The sequence below is a fragment of the Garra rufa genome, chromosome 23 (assembly GCF_049309525.1).
Source record: "Garra rufa chromosome 23, GarRuf1.0, whole genome shotgun sequence".
Taxonomy (NCBI): Eukaryota; Metazoa; Chordata; class Actinopteri; order Cypriniformes; family Cyprinidae; genus Garra; species Garra rufa.
Window position 1 is genome coordinate 6,825,142 of NC_133383.1, and position 20,667 is coordinate 6,845,808.

Sequence of the window (20,667 nt, forward strand, 5' to 3'; positions counted from 1 at the left end):
TTTTTTTTGTTTAATTTGCTATAGGCATTGTCTGCTATCCATTATTTTTCCCTCTTGTTACAAAAATTTTGACCAAACAGTTCTTTTAAGAACTATCATTCTTTCTTTTCACCTTTCTGTGTACCTGGCTATGAGTTATGGCAGGTAAGAAGTCACATTTTTCAAAATTCTGGAAATAATATGCAAAAAACTATATATAGGAAATGTAATTTGAAATGTTTTACATTTTATATATGAGTGAGTTTGTGTTAAGGAATGTTGTTTTCTTTAAAACAATGCATTTTTAGGTGTACCACTTGCTTTTGGAGTAGACGATGTCTATCCTGGGACAGGCAGTTGTCCCTATTGTACAGCTGGGGTGATGTCATCTCCTGAACATTTTCAGGCAAAGCATTTAAAGCATGCCATATATTTTGAGGACAATGGCATCCGTAAGCATTCTACAAACTGCACATTAATTTTGCATGTTTGTTTGTCATTGTTAGTTAAAAAGTATTAAAAGTTTATTTTATTTTATTTTAGGAAAATACTGTGTTCCTTGCTTTTGTTTGAGGTCCCAACAACGGAAGAGGTGCCACTGGCATTGCCCTAAGTGCCAGCACATCTTGTGTCGTGCCCCTGACTTTAAAAAGCACCTACACAATCATGGTGTGTGTAATGTAAATTACATTTTTAACTCTTGTTTCATTTTGATTTCATCCATGTTTAACTCCCATTATCTGTTTCTACTGTTTGCAGATCTTGTGGTTACAAGCAAAGTTACCAACAAGCCTGAGGGTACGAACTCTTGATGCTGGTTTTTATGAATGTTTAATATTTATTGGTCTTTGTGTATATATTGTCTTTGCATTTTTTTCTATTGTCCTTCAGAAGTGCCATCATTACAAAACCCAAAGGCAAGGCAGTATGTCAAGGAGCAACCACCTGTCATTTGTATCGATGAGAGAAATGGGATTTTTGTCACCCCAAAAGATGCACATGGACCCAGAGTCCCTATTCACGTAAAAAAACAAATTGTCTCAGGTTCTATAGCCTGTGAGTCACCGCTGTGTCATGATTTTATGAGGATTGGAGTAGAAAGTGGCAATCCAGGCATGGAGTGTGATCACCTTCAGAGGACAAACAGAGCTGTGTGCTATTCTGCACCACCAGCACTTAGGGAGGACGCTTTGCAGTCAATGGTAGACAATGGCCTGTTGTCCAAAACACGACAAGATGAATGTTTGCAGCTCAGAATCAAAAGCATTACTAATGGAGTTGATTGCGTGTTTCCTATTTTTTGGAATGAACAAACCTCTGTCAGGTTTGTTTATTTTTCTGTCTTTACTGGGGTGAGAGACAACTGGTGTCAGTTTGAAAGGACAAGGGTTTCTTTTGATAGCCATGTAGGCCAGTGGCACTGCCAGTGCCGCAATAAAATGAGGAGCTGTGTGCACAGATACTTGTGCATGTGGTGGCTCTATCAAGAGAAACCCCACCTTCTTTCTTGTCAGACTGACCCAAATGCTGAAGACAGTGATGTGGATGAAAGAGTCAGAAATGTTGCAGACACAGAAGTGGCAGCACTGGCTTCTTCTGACATACAGGATTGGACAGATTACATGTGGAAGCAAAAGAGGGTGCCAGAAGACCTTCCAGAGGATTTGGCAACAAAAGAGAAACAAATCCCCAACTTATTTGAACCACTCGAGTCCAACTGTCCTTATTGCCCTGGCCCAACTCCACCAGCTTTGGGAGAGAGGGTGCTAATTACACGGCATGGGACAGTGTATGGGATATCCTCAGTGACTCGAGGTTAATTTCTAAAATGTGTCTTTATTTATGTATTATTTTCCACATTGTGTTTTACATTTTAATGTTTTATAAAATTTGTGTTCTCCAGATGTGCCAGTGTATGTGAAGAATTGCCTTGTCTGTAGACGTCCTGTGAGGTTTCAAGAGTATCAGTCTGGATTTCACAATTATGACAACAGGACCTTTTTGACCATTCCTCTGTGTACTCTTCTGACATCTGGACTCGCAGTAAGTGACAGGAAAATATGACTTGCATTTCACAAATACTTCCACATGTCTATTAATGTGAGTTGTTGTTGTGGTGTGTGTATTTTGTTTGTTTGTTTGTTTAAATGTATAGAATCATGTTGCCCTTGGACGTTTTTTGCAAACAATTGAGGATCATGCCAAAATTACAGTTTCACACAATCTAATACGAAAGGCATTTTATCATTTCTCTGCTCTGAGGGAGTACTCCTATAGCTATTCATGCGTCAGATGTGGCCATAATCCTCCCATTTTGATAGCAGATGGAAATTGGAAAATCGCTTTTGATTTACCAGGTAAAACAGAATGAGGAGGGTGTGTTGTGTGAATTTTGTGTTGTAAATTATAAATGCATTTAATGACTGCTTGATATTTGCTTCTTTGCTTATTTTCTTGGTTGTATATCAGCACATCTGTTTAGACGCCCAAGCTTGGACAAAATCAGCCAAGAAGACACTCAAGTGAATGTGAGGACCAGATGGGAGACAATTGAGAAGGAAATGATTTCTTCTGGATTCTGTGATGGTAAGCGCTATTTTAGGGTATGGAGTGGGGGTACCTGTAGTTAAAATCTTAAATCCTGAAATGGACATTTTATTTTCCTTTTTTGTAATTTAGGAAACAAGTCTGCCAATCCATATGCACGTCCATTAACATACACCGCCTTCACTCCATGGTTGGGCAATCACTCAAGGTTAAGCGATATTGTCCCAAAGACAGAAGTTTTCAAAGGTCTGTCTCAGAAAGATCGAGCATTCACCTCAAGCTGTGGGTTGGAGATGGATGAAGATGCCATTTTGCAAGTGCTGGAGTCCAAACCAGTATGTACTCTATTTTATTCTAGTAATGATGTTTTCTTTTACCATTTTGTTTCTTTATTGACCATTACTTTTTTTATTTAGCCAAAGAAAGAAGCTTTGGTGAAAGCCTGCAATGCCCTTGGAGTATCACATGTTGGTAGTATCACTGACTTGATAAACAGACTTGAGGAGCTACTCCTTTACAAGGACTTGTACCCCAAGATGTTTGTCAAGCTTCAGAAGGCTGGTGGTAAGACATTGTTATTATTTGTTAAAGGAGAAGTTCTCTTCCAGAACAAACATTTACAGAATGTGATGTAGGGCTTCAACGATTAATCGAACAATGTTTAGTCAATGAAGCCGGTACTTTGATTAGTTGTAAATCCCCATCACATGCGTTCAGCACGTTGAATTCACGTTGAATTGCCGCTCCAGCTGAACGCACGTGATGGGAATTTACTACTAATCAAAGTACCGGCTTCATTGACTAAACGCGCCTCACAACATCGTTCGATTAATCGTGCAACCCTAATGTGATGCTCACCCCCTTGTCACCCAAGATGTTTGACTGTCAGTAAATAAATAGTTTTTTGAGGAAAACATTTCTGGATTTTTCTCCATATATGGTGCACTGAGTTTGAAATTCCAAATTGCACCTTCAAACAATTACAGCCGAGGAAGAAGGGTCTAAACTAGTGTATGTATATGTGTGTGTGTGTATATATATATGTATATGTGTATATATATATATATATATATATATATATATATATATATACTTTTTAACCTCAAACGCTTGTCTTGCTCTGCCTGAACTTTTTTTCTGGTTCAAGACAGTTAGGTTATTTAGACACCCATCTCATTTTCTTCTACAACTTCAAAATTGCCCTACATCGCTGTACTACCTTTTTTGTCATCTTTGCAAACACTGGGTCAGTACTTCTGCAGCAGTGTAGGATGATTTTGAAATTATGTTTGAAGTTAACGGTGAAAATGCTACCCTAACAGTTTTGAACCAGAGATGCACAGACTGCATTTGAGGTTTAAAAAGTATATAAATGTAATAATAAAAAAAAGGTAGTTTAGTAAGACCCTTCTTTCTCAGGTGATATCATTTACAGACGCATTTGGGATCGTTTGAAGCTGCGTTAAACTGCATTAAACGTAGAAGTTCAAACTCGGGGCACCGTAATAGTCCACTATATGGAGAACATCCCTGAAATGTTTTCTTCAAAAAACATAATTTCTTTAAGCATGAAGAAAGACACACATGAAGATCTTGGATGACAAGGGGGGTGAGTACATTATCTGTAAATTTTCATTCTGGAAGTGAATTTCTTCTTTAAAAAGTGTTTTTCTTTAGATTTTTTTATCATGCTAATAAAACATGTTTTGAGGATGTTTTTCACCATTTCTTGTTTTGTCAAATAAAGGTGGTGTTCTGCACATGACCTGCACACACTCTGTGGTGTACTACCAGTCAGCTCTGTGGTGGCAGGAGTCAGCACGTGATCATGGAGATGCTCTATTGAGTTTTAAACACCCTCCCACAGTATATGTCTCTGATATTGCTGGACGTGTTGCAAGACACGTAAATAATCGCACCAACCAGCGTTTTTTCCAGCCGTATGATGGTCGACTTTGTGCAAACACTGCTGAACATATTCAGGCTGCCGTGGAAAAACGACTTGAAGTCCGGTTTCCATGGGTGACAAGTGTTGGCTTCTCATCTAGAACAGTCTCTGCTAAGGAGGCCACCAACAGTTCTGACAGATTCTCTTCCCTGCATCCTGTGACAGGAACCAATGAAAGATTTTCTTTGTATGATCGCTTCCATCAGAAAAATCAGAGGAGACAAGAGGAGCTTTTGAGGAGTTTGAAATTGGCACCACATTTAGCTGCTCTTATTAATTCCTCCACAGCAGAACAGTTAAACAGGGAGTTGTCTTCCAGCAAGTACTCTTTATGTCAAATGAAAGATGAACATTATATGTTCTCTCTCCGACTGTACTTTCACCTTCATAACAAAAGGATTAATGAGAAATACACCAAAACTTTGAAGATGCAAGCAAAGCAATCTGTCCACATTGGCCTGCATGGGAAATTGACATTCAGGAATGAAGGTAGATGTTTTAGTGTTCAGTGCTTTTCATATTAGCTAAAGCCTTTAAAGTGTCTATAATGACAGTTTCAGTTAGACAGACAACTGTTGTCATATTATAATACTCCTATGTTCCTTTTTGTGTGTACATTCTCTACAGGCAGTACCACAGCACAACAAGGTAATATTGATTTGAATTGCTTAAGTAAATGTAAATCTCAAGGTCAATTATTTTAAGCTTTTTACACTATCTTTATTTTGTAGGTACTGGTAGTAATAAATGTGCAGTGTTTTATCACAAAGCACCTGATGAAATTGAAACATTAATTAGTAATAGCATTATTGCACCATATGTCTGTATTTTGTAGTTTCAACAAGTTCACCAGACTCTGACACTGATTGCTGGGGACGGAAAAATATACGTGCCAGGAAGGAGATCCCAGAATTCCAGTTGCAAAGCCAACAAAACCCACTGGTATACATGTTTTCACATAAGGATCATAATGTTTAAATATTAACCATCATATCCTGCCTTAAGCAAAGCAGAAAGAAGTCATTCTGGATTGTTATACTAATTTATTGACTAAATTGTCTTTGTCTTTTTTGTTGTTGTTGTTTTTTTTGTTTTGTTTAAGTTGGATCATATTTTGGATGAGACACAATCACCGGATGAGATCATAGGTGCAGTGGGTACAACAGTGTTGAAAAGATTTGATTTGATGTCTTTGGGATTGAACCAGGAAGTGGAGGCAACAGTAAGTGGACTTTTATAACGATTATATTTTAATATCATCTTTTAAATAGCTTGTGGTCTTTTTATTATTATAATAATAATAATTATTATTATTATTATTTAACCTAAAGCATTCTGATTTTAATACAATAGGTGGTGAATTGTTGCCTTTCTCAGCTATCCCACATTGCTGGACAGAAGGTAATATGGGTATCATTAACAAATCTGTTTAACTAATAATGTTTAATAATGGATAATTGTGCTTTACGTTGTATTTTTTATTTTCATCCAGGGCAAGGATGTTCATGTTGTCAGTGCATATGCAGTAGCCACTTGGCAACCACCTCTAAATTGTGATCCATTTCTGTCCCTGCCTGTAAGTGGTTTTAAAAATTTGTAGCTTAATTTTAATGCACTGCTTTAAGGTTATCATCACTTTACAATGTAGCTTATATTTTTTCTCCAACAGGATGATGCATCCTTGAAAGACTGCATAATTTTTCCCATATGCAAGTCAAGTCACTGGACCCTGTGTGTAAGTTATTGTTGTTGGTGGTGGTGTCTTCAAATAATTTTTATTTTGGAAATTTCTTTGAAAATTAAATCATTGTTTTCATCCAAGGTTTAGCTTTTTTCATTTTTAAGATGAAGGTTGTATACTAAAACTGTATTGTAGAAATGTAACGTTGTGTATTTGACAGGTTTTGCTGCCGAAACTTAAAAGGATACACATCCTTGACTCCACTGACCCTAGTGGTTATGGAGATACTGATTGTGTATCCATGTTCAGGTTTACATACTGTATAATTCTGTTCCATGGAGTTCCTTTGTGGGAGAGGGGGTTCTGTGTTCCAGTTCTATGCATGTGACTGCAAAACAATTTTTCTATATTTTTGTAATCTATAGAAAATATATTGGAACTGTTCATTGTTCCTATTTCAAAGATGAAAATATTAGTTCAGTGGTTCAGTTCAACATTTTGTTCTCTGGCTTTAGATGGGTATAGACAGTGGTTTATAAAAAAAAATAATACCTGCTGCTTGGTTCAAGTAACAGTGTCTTGTTTAACTAATAGCAATAATCTTGCTACTGTCTATACCTATAACAGTGTTAAGTGGTTCAACACTGATTTAATCTCTTTCTATCTGTGTATATAGCTCAGTTGCAATAAAGCTGATTCCAGGATCTTGGAAGCTCCTTAAAAATAAGGTATGAATTCATGGTGCAACATGTAAAATCTATAATGAAAATGTAAATTTTTATGCTATGATTTATTTTCCAGGATGTTCCTGCACAGTCAGCATCTGTGGACTGTGGTGTATTCATGCTAATGGTAACTAGTTACAGTGGTTTTGTTTTCCCATCACAACATTCATCTTGGGCAAAAAACACTTTTGCAAATTATGTGTCATCAAAAGACATCTGGTTTATTCCAATGAAAAAAATATTTCTAAAAGATTTCTATAAAACTGTGTTTTTTGTTTGACAGTATGCACTGTATTTGGCACTTAACTGGGAGTTTGACTTTACCCAGGTTAGCAAAGTAGCATATCCTTTTTTATGTTGATAAAAAATATTACGTATTACATTTGAACATTTTAAACATCCATTTCCAAATTAAAATTTTATTTTTCAGCATGATATGGCTCATATCAGGATTTGGTGGATGAATCTGCTCTTATCCAAAATGGCACATGCAAGGTATATGTTTTATATGAGAATACATTTCATTTTACACAGGTAATTTTGGTTGTAAGTTACTTTTATTTTATTTTATTTATTTTTTTTTTTTAAAGAAAGAAGCTGTGCACATCAGCCACGGAGGAAGCATTTAAGGAGGAGACAATGGGAGCTGAACACTTGTAATGCTGTTTACATCGTACAGCACTGACGTTAACATCATACCAAGTCCTTTACAAATTTAAATGCTTTATTAAACAACCACAACAGTGTTGTTTCTTGAAATGCTACAAATGGAATTATGAACCTTCATAACACAGCTTAAATGATTAAAAAAATAAAGGTCATTAATAAGCCCATTTACTTTTGTCATTTATCCAGGTCTTTAATCAATTTACGGAATGTTTGAATATATTTATATATAATAAAAATACAATATACAGCATTTCTTGTCTCTCTATAAATTGTTTGCACACACACACATTCATTTATCTAACTAACTATCTATCTATCTATATCTATATATATATATATATATATATATATATATATATATATATATATATATATATATATATTTATTTATATATACACACACACATATAAATGATAATCTACCATTTAATGATAATTTTGATAGATTTAATCATATAGTACACATTTCTGACTTAACATATATTTATATATTAAACTTAGTATATATTTGTTATAACTTTATATACTTTATTATTATATATACACATATTTATATTTTTGTTGTTTTCTTTCTGCCGCTGCCAGTCCCGTCCGACAGCAGACGTCCGGTTTTAGTGACAGGTACTGTCGGCTGCCACTGGCAGCCACTTCCTGCTGACAGCTGCCGATTTTTCGCTGAACCCCCTCTCCCCTCTTGGTTGGTTCAGTTGTTGTAACCAGATACGACTTCCTCTATAAGTATATAAGGTTTCCCATCATCGGAGCTGTATAAGGCCTGGTCTTTAAGCCATTTAAACACAAAGTGTTGTCGTTATTTAAAACACACACACACAGTATTTGTGTTGAAATACAACAACATAGAGAAATTCTAAAATAAACTATCAAATAAAATCGAACAATCAGACACAATGCACAACACAAACAAATAACTAACTAGGGTGTAACCGAGTAAAGCAGATGTTTTTTTTTAAGTTGTCCAAACATAAAAAAATAAAAATTTTAGTGATGTAATTTGATGCATGCTAAAATGTTACTGTAAAAACAGTAAACTGCAGCTTAATTTAGCTGATCAGCAAGATTTGGCAGAAGGTGCTCAGCCATTGGGTGGAGCTTTATGTCTAAACATAAGCAAACATAAGTAGCTCAGGCTATCCATGTAGGTGGAGCTGTATTAGGTCAAGCTCCACCCATTTGACCAATTTGGCTCCATAGTGAACTCCATTTGAGATTTGCTGACAGATGACAATAGGTTGTTTGCAATCCCGTGGTTCTGATGACGTGCGAAATGCAGCTGAAGGGCAGGAAGTTATTTTTCTCCATAGGAATCAATGGCAGAAATTTGAAATGCCTGTTTTGAGTTGTTTGTGGAAACTTCATTTCGTATCGTGTATGAAAATTTGCTGTTCATAAGGAGGGAAACGCAAGAAATTGACTGAAAAAGTTGAGAAAAGTGGCTTGTAAACCTGCGTCTGCGGTCAAGAGGAGAGTCAGAAAGTGCTTGTGCGTGCCAATGGTTAATAAAAGATATAATAAGATATAAACAAATATAAGTGAAGCAAAAATAAGTGATTGACAGCTTTTTAGTGACTATAGAAGCGATATTTGCTCGCTTTACGTGCTGCTAACAGGACCAATAGACAAAACCCTGTACAGCAGTAGTTTCAGGAGTGACATATATCCTGCATCCTTCATGGGAATCACTTTCAAAATTGTTTGCAATCAGGCTTACTTACCTTATATTTACAGCCTCGATGGCAGGCAACTATTTCAATTTGGTTGAAAAAAATCGTCTTCATAACATACGGATCACATCCAACATATGTTGTGATTTTCTGCACGTAAAGTAAAAGTTTTATTCAAATTCTGAACTGATTATAGCGTAGAAAGCGAGCAAATAGCGCTTTCATATAGTCACAAATGCTGTCACTCACTTAAATTTAAAGCGATATTAGTTAAGCTCTCGAAACTACAAAAATACATTACGTAAATTCTCACTGTCTCACCCAGTATATATATTTCTTTATTAATATCTTTACATATTATTATATCTTTTCTTAACCATTTGCACACACAAGTATTATCAGGTTCACAAGCCACTTTTTCCTGAGCTTTTCAGTCAATTTCTTGCCTTTCTCCCATTACGAACAGCAGATTTTCATACAATGATAAAAGCTCCGTGTGGTTTCTCGGTTTGACCGATTTTGAGCGCCTATAAACAACGCAAAACATAGGCATTTTAAGTTTCTGCTATTGATTCCTATGGAGGAAAATTACTTCCTGCCCTCCATCTGCATTTCGCATGTCCTATTAGTTGTTACGATACCAACACTTTGACTTTGATACAATACCTGACTAAAATATCTTAAAGGAGTAGTTAACTTTCAGAACTCAAATTTACAGATAATGTACTCAAACCCCCTTGTCATACAAAATGTCCATGTCTGTCTTTCTTCAGTCGTAAGGAAATTATGTTTATTGAGTAAATATTTCAGGATTTCTCTCCATATAATGGACTTCTATGGTGCCCCCGAGTTTGAACTTCTAAAATGCAGCTTCAAAGGGCTTTAAATGATCACAGCCAAGGAAGAAGGGTCTTATCCACCAAAAAGATGGGTTATTTTATAAATGTATATACTTTTTAACCTCAAATGCTCGTCTTATCTAGCTCGGCAAAACAAGCGTTTGAGACTAAAAAGTATGTAAGTTGTAAATGTTTTTAGAAATAACCGATCGTTTCGATAGACAAGACCCTTCTTAAGCTGCATTTTGGAAGTTCAAACTCGGGGGCTCCATAAAAGTCCTTTATATGGAGAGAAATCGCGAAATTATCTGTAAAGCAACTACTGAGCCGACTGAGCCTATGATATGTAGAGATCATTGCAGCATTGGTAAATTAGCTAAAAGAATAAAGCCAAATCTTATTTCATGATATAGTCATTTTTGTTATTTTATCTTTGTTATTATTAATAATAAGAACATATATGCATGTAACAAACTAAAGGACAAATACAATAAAACAAAAATCTGAAAATGAAATCTGTATTTCTTCCCGAATTCTGTTTTGTTTCTTCCAAATTCCGTTTATTCCATTAAAATTTTTCTAGACTCTATTTTAATGGTTACATTTAAAAACAATCTTTATTTATAAAACGTACACAATGTAACAGCAAAAATTGCATTTTCAAGGCCCTATAAAATACATTTGATTTTATTTATTATTATAAGTTCTGTGAATTAGTTTTCCATAGATTCCTTTTTTAATAGTTTCGTTAAATTTTAATAATCAAAAGCAGGTCTAATTAATTTATAAAGATTAATTAGATTTTATATAGAATTTATTCATAATATTATTTTTTTCTTTTCTTTCCCCCACAAAATACAGTTTTGTGCATTTACAATTAATTAAATAACAATTTAATTTAATTATTTGTAATGTATTAAACACAATTAAATAAATTCAGTTTTTTTCCTGGTCAATGTTCCTTAAATATTGTTTTATTTATTTATTTTTTTATTAGTAGCAATGGCACTATCATTACATTAAGTAATATTTCTGTCAAGTTAAACCAAACGTTTACTGTGACAGGTTGCTGTGAAGACCTTGACGTTTCTGTTTGTATGTAATGATGTTTGTTTTTCAAAAGTAATGGTAAAATGTTCATGAAGTGAACTAATATATATATATATATGTGTGTGTGTGTGTGTGTGTGTGTGTGTGTGTGTGTGTGTGTGTGTGTGTGTGTACGGTGTATATTTATTATGTATATATAAATACACACACTGTTAATGATTTGGTTGTAGTATAATATATGTAGTATATATTAAAGAAAAATTATTCTGTTATATTAAAAACATGTATATTACCAATTATATGAATATATAGACATGCAAATATTTTCAAATTATATACATAAATTTACAGAGTATACACACACACACACACACACACACACACACACACATTATGTAAAACAAAAAGCTTATTTTGGATGCAATTAGTCATGATTTATCATTTAACAGCATTGCATGAAATCGCAGCAAATGTAACGCATGCTTTAGTATGCATGTGGTACATAAAATCACCTGTCTGCGCCATTCAGTCATACAGAGACAGAATGTTATGGACTCATATTTAAATTCTGTGATATTTCACTTTATACAGTAAATTCTGTTTTTATGACTGGATTCCGTCCGCATTTTCCACAGTGCTGTAATCATAGGGCCCTAAATAACCACTGTTTTACTAAGGAAATGCGGCTCTTTAAAAAAGCATTCTTCAAGTTCTGTGACTAGAGGAATCGTACCATTTTTTAAAACAGGGTATCGCAAAACCTAGTACCGTTATATTGTGCAACACTACTCTGCACAGTGCCCCATAAGTCAAACACACCTAACAATAACCATTAATCTCTAAGTTATGTATTAGGGTTGAATGAGGCAGGGCACTCTAAAGGCAATGACTTTAACTATCACACAAACTTGCCCATTTAAGAGCTTTTAATTGTCATAGTAAGGACAGCAAAATGTCCTCCCAAAGTGGTTTTATATACATGTTTTACTGTAAAGTTATAAATGTGGCTTCCTTGGACCTTGCTTGCAGTTCATTCTGAAGCTGCACAATGGAGAGACGGGTTAATGTTGTGAAGAACCTGGCTCTGCAATTTGAGTTCAGTGACGATGAAAGGGACGCAACCCCACATACGACAAGTGATGGAGGTATGAAAGAGGAAAGAGACACAACCCTACGAACAAGAAGTGATATAGTGATGGAAGAGAAAAGAGACGGGAGTCTTCATACAACAAGTGATGGAGGGATGAAAGTGGAAAGAAATGTAACCCTATGTATGACATGTGATGAAGAGGTGGTTGAGGAAACTCTTTATGCGATGAGTAATGGAGGGACAAAAGTAGAAAGAGATGTGACCCTACCTACGACAAGTGATGGAGGAATGAAAGTGGAAACAGACATAACCCAACATATGACAACTAATGGAGGTATAGAATTAGAAAGGGACGCAACACTACATACGACAAGTAAAGGGGGAATGGAAGAGGAAAGAGACGCAACCCTACATAAAACAAGTGATTGGGGGACGGAGGAGGAAACATATGTGACCCTACAAAGTGCTGAATGGATAGAAGAAGAAATGGATCTGGAAGAAGAAGTGGAGCTGGAGAAAGAGCTCTCAGATGCAGCTTCGGAAACAGAGGACAATGTGGAGTTCGAGCAAGACTTCCACTCTAGTGATGGAGAAGAGTCAGAGGATGAGCCAGAGGTCACTTCTGACACAGAGGTGGCTTATCAGTCCAAAAACGGAAACATACTGTGGACTTCAACTCGTCCTGAGAAAAGACGAGCTCATCGTGTCTACAAAATTACCCCTGGACCAACCAGGTTGGCATGTGCTAATGGTACAGACATAAAATCAACTTTTGAATTGTATTTTCCAGATGATATTCAACAGATTTTCATTCAAATGACCAATTTAGAGGGCAAACGTGTATATCACGATACCTGGACGGACGTCGACTGGACAGACTTACAGGCCTTTTTTGGTCTGTTGTTTCTGGCAGGCGTGTATCGGTCCCACCATGAGGCCCTGGATAGCTTATGGCAGGATGAGACGGGAAGGCCCATTTTTCGGGCTACCATGTCAATGAAAAGATTTGACAGTTTGACAAGGGTCTTCTGCTTTTATGAAAGGGACAAAGAGCACCAACTGAAAAAAGACAAGCTGGCACCAGTAAGAAAGATCTGGGATAAATGGGTTGAACGCCTGTCGTTGTTGTACAATCCAGGCCCAAACGTCACTGTGGATGAGTGCCTGGTCCGTTTCAGAGGTTGCTGTCCCTTCAAACAATACATGCCGAGTAAACCTGGCAAGTATGGAATTAAAATCTGGGCGGCATGCGATTCCAGATCGAGCTACGCGTGGAACATGCAGATCTACACTGGCAAAGCTGCCGACGGCAAGTCAGAAAAGAACCAGGAAATGCGAGTGGTCCTGGACATGACAGACGGTCTAGAGGGACACACCATCACATGTGACAACTTTTTCACCTCGTACGCCCTCGGCGAGGAGCTGCTCCGAAGGAAAATAAAGATGATCGGAACAGTCAGATCAAACAAGCCAGAGCTCCCACCTGCGCTTCTGTCAATGAAGGGCAGGCCCCGATTATCATCCAAGTTCGCCTTCACTGACACACACACTCTTGTGTCCTACTGCCCCAGAAAAAATAAAAACATGCTTTTGATGAGCACACTCCACAGAGATGACAAAGTAAGCAACAAAGAGCACAAGAAGCCAGAGATAATCCTAGACTTCAACCACAACAAAGGTGGAGTTGACAACCTTGACAAGGTATTTCGCTACTTTGCATCATTTCTTTGTTTTTGTTCAAGGCCAAATTATACAGATAAAGTTAAGTGAATTGTCAGGTGATAAGCTAAAGCCGTTTTGTGTATGTGTGTCATTTTGTTTCCAGCTTGTTGCCACTTACACCTGCCAAAGGAAGACGTCACGTTGGCCCATGGTCATTTTCTTCAACATGTTGGACGTCTCTTCCTACAATGCGTTTGTGCTGTGGATGGAAATGAATCCTTCATGGAACAAAGCGAGGGAATATAGAAGGAGGCTCTTTCTGGAAGAGCTAGGGAGAGCTCTGGTGGCTCCCCTCATGCAAAGACGGGAAACAGTTCCCCGCACTCCAGCTGCTCAGAATATGTTGAAAAAAGCACAAGCCAGCACTATGCCTGTCGAAGACACTTACCTCTCACCAGTAACCCCAGGCAAGAGGAAAAGGTGTCAGGTCTGTGACCGAAAGAAGGACACAAAAACTAGTTGTATGTGCAGTCAGTGTAACAAATACATTTGCGGGACACACGCTGTTATAACTATTCACTGCCAGGCATGCAGCGAGAAGGTTTAAACAATTTAACTAATGCTTACAGACTGTTTGTTGCCTGGGTTTATGACCAATTCTTTTCTTCCAGTTTTCTTGATTAACTTGTTTACCGTTGCAAAATGTGTAACCTTGTTTGGTTGACTTCTTACTATAGATGTTTAAAATAAATGACAGGCTACAAAATCATCTATACTCTTGTCTTTTCATTGTAACACTCTTTGTAAATATAATATGGCATCATTGCAAAAACGGACACTTGAAAACAAGTGGTTTTAAAAGTGTTAATTTTTCTAGGTAAGTATTTTCCAAAATTGTAACTTGCATCTGGAAATTAAGAAATTTGTGTGGGTCACTAACGCCGCCTACTGGTTATATTTGTCATTTTATGTTATTGTCATTACAGCAGATATAAAAAAAAAAAACATACATGATACTGTATTTAAACAATTTTTTCAGAATGAAGTACACTACCAGTCAAAAGTTTTTGGACAGTAAGTCTATTCTGCTTTCCAAGACTGCATTTATTAGATCCAAAGTACGGCAAAAACAGTAAAATTTTGAAATATTTTTACTATTAAAAATAACTGTTTTCTATTTGAATATATTTTAAAATGTAATTTATTCCTGTGATTTCAAAGCTATTTTTTAGTCATCATTACTTGATCCTTCAGAAATCAATCTAATATTCTGATTTGCTGCTCAAAAAAAAAAAAAGTTTGTTGAAAATGGCCGAGTAGATTTTTTTCTTTGAACAAAACAGCTTTGATGTAAAATAGAAGTCTTTTTTAACATTATAAATGAATTTATCATAATTTTTTATCAATATAAAGCATCCTTGCTAAACAAAACTTAGTTTGGTATAGTGTATGATTTTACAAAAGCTTTTTATTTCAGATAAATGCTGATCTTTCTATTCATCAAAGCATTGTGAAAAATGTTATCAACTGTTTTAAATATTGATAATAATTAAAAATGTTTCTGGAACAGCAAATCAGCATATTGGAATGATTTCTGAAGGGTCATGTGACACTGAAAACTAGTAATGAAACTGCAAAAATGTAGCTTTGATCACAGGAATAAATTACATTTTTAAAATATATTTAAATAGAAAGCAATTATTTAATAAAAGTTTAAATAAAACAAACGCTTCAGAATTGTACTGTTTAGCTGTATTTTGGATCAAATAAATACAGGCTTGTTGAGCAGAAGAGACTGCTCCAAAAACATTTAACTGGTATTGAATGGTTTTACTGCAGTAAAGGTAATAGAAATCAGTTTGTTTTATATGACAACTAAAGGATAATTCAGAGAGAAATTAGGTCTAACTATTTAATATAATTTTTTGAGAAGTTTAGTTTTATTAAGTGAAGTTAGTATCACTATGTTTCTTTAAAAGAAATTTATAAACAATGATTTATTTTAAATAGATTTATTTATTACATTTATTTACACACCCTATTGTTGTTGTTGTTGTTGTAAAGTCATATGAGCTTTCTTTTTTAGGCCACAAAAGAAGAAATCTAAAAAAAAAAGAAAACTGACAACAGTGACTTAACTTCGAGCCTTAAAATATGATGCAAAACTATCACAGAGTGATCGCATACAACTTGTGCCATTGTGCGGTTATTTTAGAATAAATGTAAAAATACTTAAAATGCTTAAAAAGAACTAACCTGATGTGAAATATATAGTTCAGGCATAAAACTCCAACTAATTGCTAACTGTCTTGTTCAACAATGTGGCACCAGCCATTCAGGAGTACTTTCTAATCTACGTAACCACATGTATTGTATCCTAGCCTGTGTTCAGCACGTTGCACGATAATGAAATCTTATGTTCTCCCTCCCCCTCCCCAGCACCACCTGTAGAGATCTGCTGAGGGGAGGGGGGGGGGGTCTACATTTCTAGCAACAGCCTTCCTTTGTTATTTTTGATTAAGCTGAACATAATTATTGTATTTACCCAACAGCAGCAGCAGCTTATGTATATTTCATGCCCATGGCACCAATAAATGCTGGTTGAAATTATCACTCCGAGAGCTGTCATGACTGAAATATACTTCTTTTTAATTCATAAACATTTACTTGCATTGATTATGTAAATATATAAAATGGAACTGCAAGGGTTGTTATTGTTTTCTTGATAGCATAAGTAATGATTGTTTATTTAACCCGATAAAGTTTAAATTTAGGGGTGACCTGTCCCTTTAATTTGTATTTAAAAATACTTGTAGCATTTAAAACGTTTGTATTTTGTTTATATCTTCAGTGTTATTTTATAGCTCCACTGAAGGCCAGTCCAGATGGCTTTCATGTCCAGACTGTCCCGGTCACGGAGCAATTCCAGATCTCCCAGCAGAAAGGACTTAGAGAAAGGCTCTCCTGTACTAACTGTTGCTGAACTTGAGCGTCTGTTGTACACTGGGAAAACTGCCTGTAATCACGCAGATGAAGTGTGGCCGAGACTCTACATAGGTGACCAGTGAGTAGCCCATGAATATTTGTGCTTTATTCGCTTATACAAAAAAGTAGCATTGAATTTTTCAAACAAAACAAAAAAGCTTGTAACAATCATAACGATCATAAAGTACTTTGCTTTGAAAATGCGTAAGTTGGTAAACTAATAATTGGCTGTATTAACTATTTTTTTTTCCTAAACTTTCAGAGAAATTGCCTCAAACCGCAAAGAGCTTGGCAAGCTTGGGATCACGCACATCCTCAACTGTGCTCAAAGCAAATGGAGAGGTGGTGCAGAGTATTACACTGGCATGAACATAACGTATCATGGCATTGAAGCCCACGACTCGCCCTCCTTTGACATGAGTGTCAACTTCTACCCAGCGGCTGAGTTCATTCACAGAGCTCTTAGTACTGGAGGTCAGTTCATAAGGGGCTTTTTTCTCTCAATCTGAATTTTTTTTTTTTTTTTTCATTCAGTCTTTCCTGTGGGGTTTGTTTGAGGCAAGTCACAATGTTTTTATATTTGAAAATTGGACAAAATGACAAAAGGTACAAGACTGTATATAACAGCTTTAGTAAAGCCAAGAAAAGAACTACAATCCCATGAAGCACTACTAATTACATAATCAAATTTCTCTATAGGAGAAACTTTTTGTTCTTTATGTAATTAGTAAAACTATTTACTTTTTTTATCCATTATTCCTTTGGTGTTACACTACCAGTCAAAAGTTTTTGCACAGTAAGATTTAATGTTTTTTCAAAGAAATCTCTTCTGCTCACCAAGCCTGCATTTGTTTGATCCAAAATACAGCAAAAGCAGAAATATTGTGACATATTTGTACTATTTAAAATAACTGCTTTGTATTTTAATACATTATAAAATGTAATTTATTCCTGTGATGAAAGCTAAATTTTCAGCATAATTACTCCCGTCTTCAGTGTCACATGAACCTTCATTACCTTCGTTATTATCATTATCAGTATTTAAAACAGTTGAGTACATTTTTTTTAATAAACTATACCATTCAAAAGCTCAGAGTCTACATATATATGTCTATTCATCAGGGAAACCTGAATAAAAAAAAACTCAAAATTAAAGGATCATGTGACTGAAGTAATGATGCTAAAAATTCAGCTTTGAAATCACAGGAATAAATTACATTAAAAAAAAATTCTAATAGAAATTCTTATTTTAAATAGTAAAATATTTTCTAAAGTGTACTGTTTTTGCTGTACTTTGGATCAAATAAATGCAGGCTTGGTGAGCAGAAGAGACTTCTTTAAAAAAAAAAAAACATTAAAAATCGTACTTTTAAAAAACGTTTAACTGGTACTGTATATACAGTATGTATACTATCTGTGCTTATATGTGGCTTGTATTTATGTTCTTAAATTTTAATTAAAAGAAAAAAAATCATGTGTGCATATTAAGTGTGGTCCAAAAATCCACAAGTAAAAATCTGTCTATTTTTTCATTATTTTCTAATTTATGGTTTTCATCACAAATGAAGTGATCAGTATAATGATTTGAGTAAAAGTTGGAACATTGACAAGCATTTGATCATGTAGTAGTATTTGGTGTGTCACTTTTTGTGCTTGACCTTTTTGTCATTCATATGAATATCTTGACACAGTGACTTTTATTTTGTAGGAACTGTTCTTGTGCATTGCGCCGTCGGGCTGAGCAGATCTGCTACGCTGGTTCTGGCCTACCTCATGATTCGACAAAACATGACTTTAGTGGAGGCCATCAAGACCGTGAAGGACCACCGCGGCGTCACGCCGAACCGCGGTTTCCTACGTCAGCTCAGCGGTCTGGACAGCGTACTGCGTGCCAGCCGCAATGCAACCTAAAGCCACTGGTAGTAGCATCTGGCCCAGGCCTTCACCCAATGTGTTTTTATTACAGTAAATGAGAGCAGAGTGTCTTTACAAACAGTGAGTTTATCCCAGCTGTCCTTCTGCGGTCAGTAGAAATGCCTTATTACATCAGGACCTCTAGAAATGTGCGTAATGCCTTATTCACTGTTTAAATGTTCACATCTGTTCATGTGACTTGCTCTGAGTTATTCACCACAGACAATGACACGGGTTTTCGTTAAACTGAACAGGAATGCTTAAAGGGGCCATTCACACACAACACATTTTTGCGTTTAAAACGCTAAACAGTATAAAGTGTAGACAAGTTTACTTAACAACTTATAATGCCATGTTTGTAATGTGCAAGACACTGCAAAGAAGCAAAGGCATTCGTCCAACAGCAGTTTTTACAGTATAAAAATAAAGACAGAGCAGCTCAGTGTGAATGGCCCCAAGCCTAATTTTTGGTCGCTGCAAATTCACTTTGTTCGTGTGTGACAAAAATCGCACCACTGGCATACAGTTGAAAATACCATACAAGTATTAAAATTTGGTGACATTTGAGCTACCAACATAAACGATAATGCACAGTGTCCAGGCTCATAGTACAGAAATTTTAGGCAGATTTAGAGAAAGAAATCGTAGAAAAAAAATATTGTCGAGGACATGGATTATCTGGTAATGAGACATCAGTGTTGCCAAGTCTGCAGTTTTCCACTGGTATTGGGCTACGTTAACACTGTTGCTACGGGTTGTTTTTAATGTCCGTGGGTTAAAACGACCCCAATAATGTAACGTTTACCCCTAGTAATGTTAATCTTACCAGGGGAACCCCAGCATGTATTTGAACCCCTTGGAGTGCGATTTTTACCAAAGACCCCTACTGAAAAACCATTGGGCAAGTTTTGGGCTAGTTTTGAGTAGCAATTGGGCAGGTTTTGCTATGAAAACCTGGCAACCCTGTGAGGATGATCACGGCTATGATCACATCAGTACTTCCACATTAGCCAAAGCGCGACTGCAAAATAAACCTGATTGTCTGTATCGCTGCGGTGAAATTGCCTCAGTTTTGAACGTTTTGGGTGAGTGTAGAAAGCAGGCTAGCCAACATGTAAACATTAGCTGCCAGAATGTCAATAGTCCCATTTCCATTACAGATTTGTGCAAAACCTTTGCGATATTTTATAAATGTCGATAAAAAACTATTGCGATATTACAGCGTTTCCATTTACCAATGTTATGCGACTGAAACGTAATTTTTCCTCTCGCATGTATATGTATACTATGAACATATAACTTATATATATGTATTTCACAGCTTCCAACGCGCTAGCCATTATTTTAGTCTAAGTAGACATAGACTTCTATCTTTAGCAAAGCAGCGCAGAGAGCTACTTCTAAGGCTGCTTCTGACATGCCGTGGCATGGCTGGTTTCTATTGCAGTTTTGCTAAATATTTATTTTTTCGAATTGCCTGAAAAACCACCTCATGTAAGCGTAAATTTTTTTTTAAATATATGGGAGTTTTTGCAAAATGTACGTGTTTCCTTTGGCCGTATATTTAATTAGCATTTTCAATTTGTGCAATTTGAAGGGTAATGGAAGCGCTGCTAATGACGATCTGCTGCATTTTTAAATCTTGCGTACATGATCAAGTCAAGATTCGAGGGAAGAAAATCAGATTTTAGAATCAGTTAGGATTTTAAAACTCCTGTAGTCTGAGGCCGGCTAGGCAGAATGCGTTTTTCTATTTCATTGCCAACACGCTATATTTTCATTGTTTTTCTACGCAAGCACACACTAGGCTAGACAGACGTGTATGACCGTTGCACTTGTGTCAATGGGTCAATGATCCATTTAAACTGGACAAGTTATTGATATTTCACGTGTATT

General features: G+C 36.0%; 2 protein-coding genes across 4 annotated transcripts; both read left to right on the plus strand.

The window, feature by feature from the left end:
- The first annotated feature begins 23 nt into the window (after positions 1 to 23).
- On the plus strand, positions 24 to 7,799 carry LOC141299269 (uncharacterized). 3 transcript variants are annotated; one of them, XM_073829626.1, is made up of 22 exons: positions 24 to 144; positions 288 to 431; positions 523 to 648; positions 739 to 777; positions 871 to 1,794; positions 1,883 to 2,022; positions 2,135 to 2,336; positions 2,449 to 2,565; positions 2,659 to 2,861; positions 2,943 to 3,090; positions 4,274 to 4,963; positions 5,102 to 5,122; positions 5,310 to 5,416; positions 5,577 to 5,696; positions 5,828 to 5,875; positions 5,967 to 6,050; positions 6,144 to 6,209; positions 6,832 to 6,883; positions 6,957 to 7,007; positions 7,164 to 7,208; positions 7,311 to 7,375; positions 7,471 to 7,799. In XM_073829626.1, exons 1-18 carry the CDS (start codon positions 138 to 140, stop codon positions 6,874 to 6,876), a joined length of 3,231 nt encoding a protein of 1,076 aa, XP_073685727.1. In that variant the 5' UTR covers positions 24 to 137; the 3' UTR covers positions 6,877 to 6,883; positions 6,957 to 7,007; positions 7,164 to 7,208; positions 7,311 to 7,375; positions 7,471 to 7,799. The 3 variants fall into 3 exon arrangements, with proteins under 3 accessions (XP_073685727.1, XP_073685726.1, XP_073685728.1); XM_073829625.1 differs by having other exon boundaries at positions 6,144 to 6,883; XM_073829627.1 differs by lacking the exons at positions 6,144 to 6,209; positions 6,832 to 6,883; positions 6,957 to 7,007; ... (1 more) ...; positions 7,311 to 7,375; positions 7,471 to 7,799 and having other exon boundaries at positions 5,106 to 5,122.
- Positions 7,800 to 16,757: 8,958 nt separating this feature from the next.
- Positions 16,758 to 18,768, plus strand: LOC141299857 (dual specificity protein phosphatase 26-like). The gene is made up of 3 exons (XM_073830225.1): positions 16,758 to 16,936; positions 17,120 to 17,331; positions 18,566 to 18,768. The coding sequence occupies exons 1-3, from the start codon at positions 16,758 to 16,760 to the stop codon at positions 18,766 to 18,768; spliced, it is 594 nt and encodes a 197-aa protein (XP_073686326.1).
- Positions 18,769 to 20,667: the final 1,899 nt, after the last annotated feature.